The sequence below is a fragment of the Chlorocebus sabaeus genome, chromosome 21 (genome assembly GCF_047675955.1).
Source record: "Chlorocebus sabaeus isolate Y175 chromosome 21, mChlSab1.0.hap1, whole genome shotgun sequence".
NCBI lineage: Eukaryota > Metazoa > Chordata > Mammalia > Primates > Cercopithecidae > Chlorocebus > Chlorocebus sabaeus.
This window is the reverse complement of record NC_132924.1, coordinates 80,151,984-80,165,913: the sequence shown is the minus strand read 5'-3', so window position 1 is coordinate 80,165,913 and position 13,930 is coordinate 80,151,984. Positions and strand designations below refer to the sequence as shown.

Sequence of the window (13,930 nt, the reverse complement as noted above, 5' to 3'; positions counted from 1 at the left end):
CCCTCACATTCTTTTATAAAATATTACTGACTTTTCTATGCCTTGGTTGAAACTTGGTTCTTTTCCAAGAACACTCCTTCTCTTAGAGGGCACCACTCCCCGCACACAGTGGGATCTGAAAGATAGCGAGGGCACGCTGTGGCTCCCCACACTGACATATGGACCACTCCATAGTGCTCCCACTGAAACTTCTGTGCTCCTCGGAGAGCCACGACAAACAGATGCCACTTCCTGCCTGGTACCTGGCTCACAGTTTTCATTTCATTCCAACGTGCCACCATCATCACAGACAGTCAATGTCCAAGTTGACAACCCATTTGAGAGCCCATCCTCAACTTACCTTGGCTTCCTTAAATCAAATAAAATGTCATTCAACCTGCCATTTAGCAGCCTCACCCTGTAACTATATTCACACTGGTCCTTACCCCAGCACACGCTACCTCAGGAATCTCACACCGCTCTACACACATGCCTGGCGAAATCTTCCCATCCTCCTTGCATTCTCATTTCCTTACTTCGCATTCTATTTTTTCTGTGACCTCATCCAGAGTGCCCTTGTTTCTCAGTCCATTAATTGTGAACCTCACTGTTTAGCATAGGGAAAAAGACATGTGAACAAGCAACTACAACATCAAACGATGTGTAATAGCAACGGTATAGGAAGGAAGGAAGGGAGGGAGGGAGGGGATGGCAGGGAATGTGGTGAGCTACAGCAAGGCTAGACAAGAGAGCCCATGGTATGCTCCAAATATGAGCAGGCATATACTGGGGGAGAACGCAGGCACACCATGGGCCTGGAGCACGGTTGCCACACACCACCATTCAACAACTCCAAGGGCACCATTCATTCATGCAGGCTGTCCTGACAAAATGCCAAGTTAGCAAAATAAGGTAAGTGTGTTAGTTTTTTTAAAAAAATAATCACTTCTTTTAGATAAATGTGCAATCTTCCTTTACAAAAGCTTTTTGTGAGAACTTTCATATCTCACATAGTGCACACCATGGTTGTATCACCTAAGCCATGGCAATCTGCAACAAGGTAAGTACAGAGAGTAAAAGAGTGTTTAGATACAATTATAGCAATTTGATATTGCTGCGGCAGTTTTATATTTCTCAAAAGTACTGGTCTGTAGTGCATTGGGAAAACAAAAACGAAAAACTGGTCCTTCACAAAGAGTTGGTGAAGTAGTGACCTAAACTCTGCTTGTAATTAAAGAATGGTTGCACTATGTCTAAATGTCTATTCTAGCTACTCATATCTATTTTGCAGATCTAACTCCCTGACCCCCTTTCCCCAGCAGTGGCAATGTTCCTGTAATTAAGGCACACAGGGTTTGGTGGGTTACACAATTCCCATGTGTTATCTTCCAAGCCCTTCCACATCTACTGGCAAAACCACCAGTGTGAAGAGTCTAAGGACACTACAGGTGCAGAAGGATCCTCCCTTCCCACCATGCCCCCACCTGAATGGCTGCTTTCACTATCTTCCTTTCTCCTTTCCCTGGAGGGCTCTAAGAGAACTCTGGGAAAATGCAATTAAGTTCAAGAGATAATCTAATTTCTCATTAGCCTTGAGGTAGCTTATCAGCATTCCAGGGCTTAACAAAAAAGAACCTGAGACTCAACACTGCCACAGATTCCACTGGGCTCCAATTCCCAAGATTGCTTAACAAGTATCAGCAAACAAGCACTGCTAGAGTGTGGAGCAGGAGGGGCAAGAGGCTAGAGATGAGCCAGGAACAGCACTTGCACTGTTTACTTGGATTATTCATAATGAATCACAAGGGAGACCCCATTTTATTATAATACTAGTGTGGGCACTGAGAGATAACAGATGCATGAAGTGACTTGGAGGCTCCCTAAATGGCTTCCATCCCACCCAAGGAACAAGCCTGGACAAAAGCCCCCAGGTCTGTGCCCTGGCATCTCAGAGAACCTCCTTAGGTCCCAGTCCCACCCTCCACCCTGTCTTCCCACCTCCCTTGCCCAGGGCTGACACCTATTGTTTCATCCTGTTGCCTCAGTCAAATTGTCTTTCTGACCCTTGATTTCAGCCTCACCTTGGATGTCATCCTTCTGACTAACTCTTCAGGTCAAACTCTGCAGTCCTAAAGCCATTTCCTTTTTTTTTTTTTTTTTTTTTACATGGAGTATCACTGTGTCGCCCAGGCTTGGAGAGTACAGTGGTGCAATCTTGGCTCACCGCAACCTTTGCCTCCCTGGTTCAAGCGATTCCTCCACCTCAGCCTCTCAAGTAGCTCAGACTACAGGCAAGTGCCACCATGCCCAGCTAATTTTTATATTTTTAACAGAGACAAGGGTTTGTCATGTTGGCCAGGCTGGTCTTGAACTCCTGACCTCAGATGATCCACCCACCTCGGCCTCCCAAAGTGCTGGGATTACCAGCGTGAGCCCCTGAGCCCAGCCTCAAGAATCTGTTTTTCATGGGTTATCTACTGTTTCATTACAACAATCATCTTGTGAGTTAGGTATTATCCCCATTTCATACCCAGAGAAACTAAGCCTTAGAAAGGTTACTAAGGATACACACACACACACACACACACACACACACACACACTTTTAATACGTAGATAGGTGAGTAGCAGAGCTAGTATTCTAACCCTGGTCTGATTCCAGAGCCTGTACAGCCTCTCCTGGCAAGGCAGACATTAACAATTTGAAGCAATGGTATATTAAAGGATGAAAGGCCTTAAGTCCCTGCTGTCCATAGCCAATGGGCATGCACATATGGTATGTTCACTCCATACCATAGGTGCATGATGGCAGAGGCAAGCTGCACAGCAACATACGGTGAAAATGGACTTTTTACATTAATACTGAATAGAAATACCTAGAATATTCTCTCTCCTTATAGTCCTGGTAAAACGTTATAAATCTTAAAGATAGCACAAACAGTACCCTTTCTGTGAGGCAGGACCTGGAAGAACTGTATGTTTTCTCCTTTTCACTTTGAGGATATTACGGCATTTACTACACTATGAGTCATCATCAGCTTCCCTGCTAGACTGTGCACTTTGTAAGGACTGTATCTTATTCTTCGTGGCATCCCCAGCACTGTCCCTGACACACAAGAGGGACTCGGTAAATGTCTGCTGAATAAACTAGTACATTAATTAAAGTAGTATTCTCCCAATATGCATTCCCAAGTATTGGTGATTACCAGGCTTACTAAAAAGGAAACTAATTTCAAAAAACAAAATATGAATGTAACTATAATTATACCAGAAAACTGGTTTGACAATATAGAAACGACCTCTGGAAAAAAAAAATTTGGGGGTTAAAAGCTGTTATCGTCAAATAACCTTAAAGTAGAAACAATGAACACCAAGGCTACGAGATATTTCCCAAACAAAACAAAAGGAAGCATATGTTCCATGAATCAAGGAAGCATATGTTCCTTGAATCAGATTCAAGACAAGATCTGAACTTCTGCTATTTCACTAATTTATTGGGAACTAATCATTTCTGTTCAGGGTGATTTCACTGAGATTTGTAATATCACATTTTATACAGTAGGCGAGACTGAAATTTAAATATTAATTTCACCTGTGAATTATTCTACATCATAGTTTAGAAAAAACTATAAAATTTTAGCTCTGTTGAAAACATACTATAAAATTCAATGTTCATACTATGGCAAAACATTAAACAGTGGTTAATTATATAAGAAAAGAAAATCTTTCTATTATAAGAAATAATTACTTATTAGAACAAGTAATGCTCAACAGTAGTCCTTGAAAGCATAGTAAAGGTCAATGCAAAGATTTCATGGATGTCGGTGGGGCATACAGACCAAACAACAGCTGTGCTACTGCCATCTATGAATGCATAACAGGCGGTATAGGGTACTGTCTTATGGTTAGGAATAACCTTCAAAACTCTGAAAAAGCAAATTTCAAAAACTTCAGGGAGTCAATTTATGAAAGGCAAGAAAAACTGAGTCATGACAATTAAATGTAATAAAAAAAATCCTTGAATTAGCTAGAATTTAAAAGAGAGAGAGAAAAAAAAACATGATAGGACAACAGAGAAAATCTGACTCTAAACTCTGTATGAGATAATAGTATTGTATCCAAGGTTAAATTTCTTCAGTGTTATATTAACTAGAAGAATGTCCTTTTTCTTAGGAGATGCAGGCTGAAGTATTTAGGATTCCTAAAAGCTCCAATAAAAAATAAAAGACTGTGTGCCCGTGTAAAGATGGAGGGGAGACAGCCTGCAAATGAGGCAAAATATCAGCAACTGGAGAGCCTAGATAAAGGTGCTCACTGAATTCTTTAAACTGTTCTAGAAGGGTAACTTTTTCAAAACAGTATCTTAGGATTAAAAAAAAATTCAGAGTTCCAACCTCATGATGCAAGGCATTGTCTCAAGATTAATTGGACATTTCTAGCCCCTTCCCAGTTCAGAGACAAAACCACAGAGGAAAACCATTACAATTTTTTTAAAAACCTATAAAGTGTAAATAATAAAAAAGATGCCCATATTAAAGGATTACTATTAAACAGTGTTATGACTCTCTAAGGCTTTATTCTGACAGGCTAAGGCAAAAAGCTGAGGGGTTTATTGCTTTGTTTTAAACCATGTTCATAAGAAGAGGGCTGACAGCTAACCTTTTGAAAAGCCTAGACACTCTGTTGGGGGCTTTATTAAAATCATCCAACACCTATAGTCACAGCACTTTGGGAGGCTGAGGCAGGTGGATCACTTGAGCTCAAGAGTTCAAGACCAGCCTGGGCAACATGGCGAAAACCTGTCTCTATAAAACATACAAAAATTAGCTAGGCATAGTGGCACGCACCTGTTCTCCCAGTTACTAGGGAGGCTCAGGTGGGAGGATCACTTCAGCCTGGGAGGTGGAGGCTGCAGTGAGCCAAGATCATGCCACTGCACTACAGCCTGGGTGACAGAGTGAAATCCTGTCTAAAAAAAAAAAAAAAAAAATTGCCAGGTATGGTGGCTCACGCCTGTAATCCCAGCACTTTGGGAGGCCAAGGTGGGTGGATCACAAGGTCAGGAGGCTGAGATCATTCTGGCCAACGTGGTGAAACCCTGTCTGTACTAAAATACAAAACATTAGCCAGGAGTGGTGGTGTTCACCTGTAGTCCCAGCTACTCAGGAGACTGAGGCAGAAGAATCGCTTGAACCCAGGAGGCAGAGGTTACAGTGGACCAAGATCATGCCATTGCACTCCAGCCTGGCGACAGAGTGAGACTCCATTTCAAAAAAAAAAAAATTAAAAATTAAAAAATAATAAAAATCATCCAATTAAACCCTCACAAGCTTGAATATAGCTGTTAAGATCCCCAAGCTGAAAGAAACGAAAATAAATAAAATTAAACTCAAAGAAGTAAACAACTTAAACAACTTACATGCAAATTCACAGAGAAAATGGGAAAACTCTAGTCAGTACAACTTCAAACCCTAGGATCTTTCCCATATATTAGGTGATCAGTGAAGCAACAGGATTATTTCTTGATTAAAGCTTTACTCTTAAAATATTTACTGAGTTACTACTTCTACCACCACCACCAAATTTTTATTTGTTTATTTACTTTAAACGGAGTCTCCCCCTTTGTCACCCAGGCTGGAGTACAGTGGCGCAATCTCAGCTCACTGCAACCTCTGTCTCCCAGGTTCAAGCGAATCTCGCACCGCAATTCTTGGCAAGTAGCTGGATTACAGGCGCCCTCCACCAAGCCCAGCTAATTTTTGTATTTTTAGTAGAGACAGGGTTTTACCATGTTGGCCAGGCTGGTGTGGAACTCCCAATCTCAGGTGATCCACCTGCCTCAGACTCCCAAAGTGGCAAAATTACAGGTGTGAACCACAGTGCCCAGCCACCGCCAGTAATTTTTAATACTCACAACAACAAATGATATATTATTTCAATTTTCCACCAAAAATAATCATCTTCCAAAAAACAAAAAGCCCATATTGTAAAATGGATTATGTGGCCAGGTGCAGTGGCTCACACCTACAATCCCGGCACTTTGGGAGGCCAAGGCAGGTGGATCACCCGAGGTCAGGAGTTCAAGACCAGCATGGCCAACACAGTAAAACCTCGTCCCTATTAAAAATACAAAAATTAGCCAGGCATGGTGGCGTACGCCTGTAGTCCCAGCTACTTGAGAGAATCACTTGAACTTGGGAGGGCGGAGGTTGCAGTGAACCAAGATCATGCCACTGCACTCCAGCCTGGGCAACAAAGCAAGACTCCATCTCAAAAACAAATAAAATAAAATGGATTATGGATAATGATTTCTCTGTTATTTTATTTTATTTTTTGAGACAGTCTCACTCTGTCGCCCAGGTTGAAGTGAGTGGCACAATCTCAGCTCAGTGTAACCTCCACCTCCAGGCTTCAAGTGAATCTCCTGCCTTAGCCTCCCAAGTAACTGGGACTATAGGCAAACACCACCACGCCCGACTAATTTTTGTATTTTTTGGTAAAGAAGGGGTTTCACTAAGTTGGCCAGGCTGGTCTCGAACTCCTGACCTCTAGTGATCCACCCACCATGGCCTCCCAAAGTTCTGGGATTACAGGTGTGAGCCACCACAACAGGCCTCTCTGTATTAAGGATGTACTGATAAGAAGGGATATTAAGAGCTGAAGAGCATTTTAAGAGACCAAAAGCAGTATTTCTTTTTCTTTTGTTTAAAAATGGGACTACGAGGTACTGTTTAAAAATAAGGTTATGGGGTGCTGTCAGGATTATATCAGAGATATATCTGGAATTCAGAAGAAATCTGACAGTTTTTCATCATGTTCTGTGGAACTTATCCAATCTAATCAGTAAAGTTGGGTCCTATTCTTCTGGTGCCCATCTATGCTTCTCTCCATTAGTCATGCTCTTTACGTGCCTTGCACTCCTGTACCAAGTAAGATGCTGGCTTATACAACCCTGAGGCCTCTACAAACTCTTAAGATACTAGGAATTCTGTTTGAAAATACTGAGTGAAACTGATTCCTTCCACTTACAATAATAAAAACTGACAGGTTTGTGGGCCAGCACTGAACACATGAAGAAGACAAGAGACTATAGCACAAATAGTGTTCTTAAAAGTGTAACAATAATCCTAAAGAATGTATCTGTTAAGCATAAACATTCCTCTCATCTTCACAACAAAAGAAAAAGGTATACAAAGGGGAAATGTTTCGTTTAAATTATTCAGGTTTGAAATATTTATGTTTGATAAATGCAGTATGAATATCAAAAGCCAAAAACTCAGATTTAGGAAAGTCAGTTAATGAGTTATTAATTATAACTCATAGTAATTTTTTCTTTTGAATCAATAATGACTGAACACCTAGCACTACACATTTGGTATTTTTGTTGTAATATATATATAGCATTTACTGTTGTAACTTTAATTTAAAAATAGATGAACAAGAAACAAACTCTATGTCGTACAGACGTCTGGTTGATTTTACCTGACTTACTTTCTTCCCCTAAATTACCATTCTTACATTAAAGTTCTATGGGTTATGAAAAGAAAAAGTATCTCTGAAATAAAACTCAGTCAGAAAAGGTATCATAAGAAATCTTTTGAATTATCAAATACTATTGACTGCATTTTGAGAAGATACTCATTTCTTTTTCATTTTCAGGAAATGTTACTTTTAAAAAAGTGCATCTCTACTACTAAACCTCACATTAGCCACTAAATTAAATTAACAAAAAAACTGTAGCATTTCCTCCTCAGGATGCCTTAAGACTGTTTCTATATTCTTTGCCAAAAAAGTTTTAGACAAACTTTTATAAGAAATAAAGTCTCAAATAAAATACAGACAAGTAGATGATTAAATAAATCCTCTTCCCTTTTTTCTCATACCATTGCTTTTTTAATCCAAAGTATTAAATAATTTTATTTTCCTTGCCTGAAAGACTAAAACTGTATATAAAACGCTGAGTAAAGTGCCTGATCCATCACTGGTACTCTATAAGTTAGCTCTCTTTTCTAATAATTAATGTCAAGATTCATTCTCCTAATGGTTTCCAGCATATTATATTATTGGGATAACAATTTTACTCCTTTTAAGGCTTACTGCTATATATAGCGTGACTCCGGAACTTGGTATCATCTTATTTATACCAAATTGTTTCCTGTTGTTTTCACTGACATTTCTTGTTACCTGTCATTCTGGGAATAAATGCAACATTTGATTTTAATGTGTATTTGTTTGTGGCATTACATCATCTCTACATTTCTGGCCAAGTCTTTTTTTTTTTTTTTTTTTTTTTTTGAGACGGAGTCTCGCTCTGTAGCCCAGGCTGGAGTGCAGTGGCCGGATCTCTGGTCACTGCAAGCTCCGCCTCCTGGGTTCACGCCATTCTCCGGCCTCAGCCTCCCGAGTAGCTGGGACTACAGGCGCCCGCCACCTCGCCCGGCTAGTTTTTTTTGTATTTCTTAGTAGAGACGGGGTTTCACCGTGTTAGCCAGGATGGTCTCGATCTCCTGACCTCGTGATCCACCCGTCTTGGCCTCCCAAAGTGCTGGGATTACAGGCTTGAGCCACCGCGCCCGGCCAAAATCTTGCTAAAACGCACGGACACACATGGGGGTGGGGTATAAAATAACGGCATTTCAAAACTAACCTATACCCTGGAGCCCCTGATCTATCAATTAAATTCTTTTTGAGATGGAGTCTCGCCCTGTCGCCCAGGCAGGGGTGCAGCGGCACGATCTTGGCTCACTGCAAGCTCTGCCTCCCAGGTTCACGCCATTCTCCTGCCTCAGCCTCCTGAGTAGCTGGGACTACAGGAGCCCGCCACTACTCCCAGCTAATCTTGGTTTTGCATTTTTAGTAGACATGGGGTTTCACCATGTTAGCCAAGATGGTCTCAATCTCCTGACCTCGTGATCCGCCCTCCTCAGCCTCCCAAAGTGCTGGGATTACAGGCGTGAGTCGCAGCGCCTGGCCAATGATCCATATATTGTACAACAAATACTAATGGAACATGCCCAGAAATAAATGTCACATGTCATAAGGTTTGAGACATTTATTTTGAGGTAGAAAGGGTGATTATTTAGTCTATGATTCTTAGCTGTGTTTCTATTGAAAGAATTTCACCTCATGAAGACAAGGCATCAGAATACTGATTCTCTCTTCTTCCTCCCTTGTTCCCACCACTGCTCATAAAGAACAACTACACTAGAATATGATCATACTTGATAGTTCTTCTTTGGGATAAAATTTGATGCCTTTCTGACATAAACATAACCTCTCATTCCACAAAAGGCATTACAATCTAAAGTTGTTTTCAACATTTAAAATAAATATGCCTTGAGATGACAAAAAAATCAGAATGATAAAGCAGATGTTATTCCAATGTAGCACATTATCCTTATAGACCTGTTCACTATATAACAAGAGTAAATTATACCAGTAACTGCCGACAAATCAAAAATAAAATTCAACATTAAAATGTCTTTAATATTATAGCACAGGTATAAATAAGGTAATATTGTGAAATAAATGACTCATTCATATTATATAAACTCCAAAGATGATCTGTGTGAAATGTTTATCTTAGGTTTAACAAAAAATTTCCAGGTATACTTAAAGAGTAATTTTTTCAAATCAAATATTACCCTCACTTCATCTGTCCTCTTATTCAGAGAAGATATTCCATATGGTGATTTTTCTAAATAACAGTTTATCTCAATGCCCAAACTCATTTTACTTAAACCATTTTGGATAGAAGTGGTCTTAATTCTGTCTCATACCTCCCCAGCAGTTTAAATAGTACACAGTATACTGAACCTAATGTAAGCCCTTGTTAATGGCTAAGGCCTATCAAGTTGACTACATTAGGGTACTGTGGTATATTTAAACCAGAAATAGCCTCAGGGGCACAAACAAACATGAAGCAATTTGCTCCTATTCTAAATGGCCCCATAATGACACGTTCTTATATCTGCATTTTAAGAGTTCTCCTGTCCCTTATTAAAAACCCTCTTATAAAAACAAACCAACAAACAAAAAAACAAACACTCATCACTGTTTCTAAGGTGTCCTTTACTCATCTGCTAAATCACTGCTTCTAGATTATGGCTGGTAAATCACACAATTATGCAGGTAGTAATTCTATCAAGAGCAAGAATAACACCCTAGGCTGACAGTCTCCATTTAAAAAGGCCCACCAGTTTAGTACACAGTGTGACTTTCAGTGTAGCCACTCAGAGGGCATTTTCAATTGCTTCCTAGATAGTGATTATACCAGATAGTTGTGTTTTCTGGGGAAAATAACTGACAAATAAAGGTTTACTATACAGCAATTATTCTTTGTAACTTCTTGTCCAATATTATCTTTTTAAAATGTCACTATTAGTAAACAAAATCTATAATATAATCAGACTTACCTGAGGCACGCCTTGTGAATCGGTTTATTACCGGAGCTAAAAGAAAAAGCAGAATAATATGATTAGATTAAAAGTCTAATTTTCCCTGAAAAGGCTTAAATTGGTAAATGATCTTATAATTTAACTAAAAAAAAGATGAATAAATAAGAGGAAACACCATAAATATACAAAAATATTGAAATTCATTAATAATCAAATAAATATAAATTGAAACCAATATTCAACCTATTAAATTAGCACTTTAAAAGAAAAATCCCTAGTTATAGACAGCTAAAATTACTTACGTGGGGACCATATAAAGAGATACAATACCTTTAAAAAACAATTTGGCAATTACATCAAGTACTATAAAAGATTTGTGTCACTTAATAGGGTAAATCTACTAGAGATTTAACCTAAAGTACTACTACTAGTGAAGGAAAGAGCAATGTATGAATAAATCTATTCAGCAGCATCATTTTTTAAATGATAAAATTAGAAAACACAACTGAAATTGCTCATGTATGTTGAAATCATCTTTAGCTGAAGGATAGTATATCCTTGAAAGTCTCAGATTCATAGTTCTGACGATTTTTGTGCAATCCAAATGTCCATAACACGCAAATCTGTCCACTGAAGGCTGCAATCTCAGCACCACTCAGCTGGCAAGCCTACCATCTGCCCACTCCTCCGACTCAACTCAGCTCTGTTTCTTCTTGGTTTTGATGACATAGTTATCTCAAGAACCGAGGTTTTTAAAAACCTTTCTTTCTCAAGAGAAGCAGGTACATTTCTGGTTCATTTTATATAAAGGAAGGACATAATGTACTATGCAGTATATTTTGGTAACAGAATGTCATAAGTCTACTTCAATACTTTTAGAAGAGTAATTATGAAATTTGTTTACACTATGGAAACATTAGGTCAAGTAAAAGGAGAAGACAAAATTTTTATCAGCAGTATGATTGCACTGCATGAAAAATATGTATGCACAGGAACAAGTACTATAATAAAACTATGTCAGATGTGTAGTGCATTAATCCTGACAATCATGCTATCAAATATCAGCATCTTTGGCCAGGTGCGGTGGCTCACGTCTGTAATCCCAACACTTTGGGACGTCGAGGTGAGCAGATCACCTGAGGTCAGGAGTTTGAGACCAGCCTGGCCAACATGGGGAAACTCCATTTCTACTAAAAACTACAAAAATTAGCCCGGCATGGTGTCAGGTGCCTGTAATCCCAGCTACTTGGGAGGCTGGGGCAGGAGAATCACTTGAACCCGGGAGGCAGAGGTTGCAGTGAGCCGAGATCGCGCCACTACACTCCAGGCTGGCTGACACAATGAAACTCAGTCGCAAAAAAAAAAAAAAAAAAAAAAAAAAAAATCAGCATCTTCATACAACTGATGACTACATTTTACAGTAAGTCTCAGAGAAATTTATTAATTTGTTTTAGATCACACAGTCACTCTGTATCAGAGCTGGAGAATCTGAATTTACGAGTATCTTGCATCAAAACGCTGCCTCAGAGAGAACAGAAAGTGAAAATACAGATTCCTGAAATCATACAGTAAGAGGTGAATATTATCTTCCTTTGTGATCTTCACTACAATTAAAGATTAACTTTGTGAAATTCATAAACCCAATTATCAAGATATTATCATTTATAACAAAATTACATCCTCCAAAGTGACTGAAAGACATACAATATTTCCTATTTATATACCACAATACTTTAGTCATATATTTGCACAGTCACAAATTACTTACATTAAAAACTTGCATCAGGTAAATTGTGTTATGTATATTTTACTACACATATACACAAAGGCCCATCAGTTTTCAAACCCCTTTTTTGCAACGATTAAAGTTAGTCTAAAGAGTGCCTCCCCAGCAAGCTACAAGGACAGTGAATGGAAACAAAATGCAAAAAAATGCAACCACAGGAATGCAGAACAGAGAGTGCAAGCAGATACAGGCAAGATAAAGGTTTAAAAATTTCTCTCAGCCTTGGGGCAAAAATACAGTAGACATTCTCTGCCCCCCACCCCGCCCCCTCCAGCCTCTCTAGATGATGAAGCCACAAGACTATGGGCTCCTGGTTTGAAAGGTCGGGAAGTCTTTGTTTTCCTGGGGTCCTTAGGTTTCTGTGTCTTTCTGAAGTGTTTAAGGCAGACGTTTTCCATAAAGGTGGCATCGCTATCTAGAAGATGTTTTCTAAATTTGTGGGGGCAATTTTGATTGTCACAGTAATTCAGAGGACACCCTTCCTTGGCTTTTGTCAGGCAAACTCCACAACAATCCTGCACAATAAAGAACTGTCCTGCATCCTACAACTTTTGTCCTGCATGACTTTTAAAACATGCTACTGGGCATTCACATTGGCAAAAAAAAAAAAAAAAAGTCCATTTATAACCATCTGGGCCTAAATCCTAATACAGCTCTTTATATACACATGACTCATTTATGCAGCTTTAATATACATCAAATTTTCTACAATACAATGACAACATAAATCAAATTTGGGTTTTTTGTGTGTTTTGTTTCTTGCTTTGTTTGGAATTTTACTAATAGATGTTCACCATTTCAGAAAACCATGTGACTACTACAGTGCTCCTTATGGTATTTGGATTGCTAGTACAATGCTTTTTCATCAGACTCCGTTTGCAGCTTTTATAGAGCCTCTACATCTAGGTGGGACAATCTAACTGCATTGTCTTCTTGAGTACATGTGGAAGCACATACCTACTGAAACACATTTTACTTGCTATAAATTATCTTACTTTATTTCTCCTTGATATTTTGGCTAGACATTCTGTCAATTTCTAAATTGCGGGTAGACACGTCTATGATTTTCATTACCCGACAGTTAATAAGGCATGGGATTGGACAGTTAAGAAAATGGGTGCACCAAGCAAGTGGTATGCAGTAGTTAAGGTAAACACTGGGTTTTGAGAACAATCATCAAAAATCCAATCTCTCATACCCATAGCCCTCCTTTCCACTTGCAGGGATGAAACACAAATGTTTCCTGTACAAACTTTCAGCAAGTTAATGGTCACCTTCACCATTTTTCCAAGTTTTTTAGTCTAATTACCAAAATAGAGAAGGCTGGGAATCAGGGTGGAGGCTTTACTGGAAAAAAAGAAATGTGCATCCGGCCAACCTATGCCTGGTCTTCTCTCTCAGGAACCTAAATCAGGGAAGGTGAGCAGGAAGGTGAGGATGGGCACCGCCAACATTCCGACCTTCCACATCACTGGCAGGGAGGGGGTGAGGCGTGGGGTATGGACAGACCACCCAACTGGCAGACAGGAGCCTTGGGCTCTAATACTGGCCACACTGCCTTCTGATGGCATAGATGAACCATGTAACCTTGACTTACATTTTCAACTTGTGATATATGGAAGCAAGATCTGTCCTCCTTCTTTCAGGGGGTTTTTCTGAAGAAAAAAACCTGGCCAGGCATGGGCCACCACGTAATCCCAGTAATCCCAGCACTTAGGGAGGCCGAGGTAGGCAGATCACCTGAGGTCAGGAGTTCAAGACCAGCCGGG

At 39.6% G+C, this 13,930-nt stretch overlaps 1 protein-coding gene across 1 annotated transcript in view; it reads right to left on the bottom strand.

Annotated features, from left to right (window-relative positions):
- The window catches only part of PRKAR2B (protein kinase cAMP-dependent type II regulatory subunit beta), a 114,591-nt gene that overhangs the window by 80,600 nt on the left and 20,061 nt on the right, over positions 1–13,930 (bottom strand). The window contains exon 2 of the mRNA XM_007982525.3: positions 10,394–10,429. Within this exon, the coding sequence (XP_007980716.1) occupies positions 10,394–10,429 (36 nt within the window). The remainder of the gene's footprint in view (positions 1–10,393; positions 10,430–13,930) is intronic.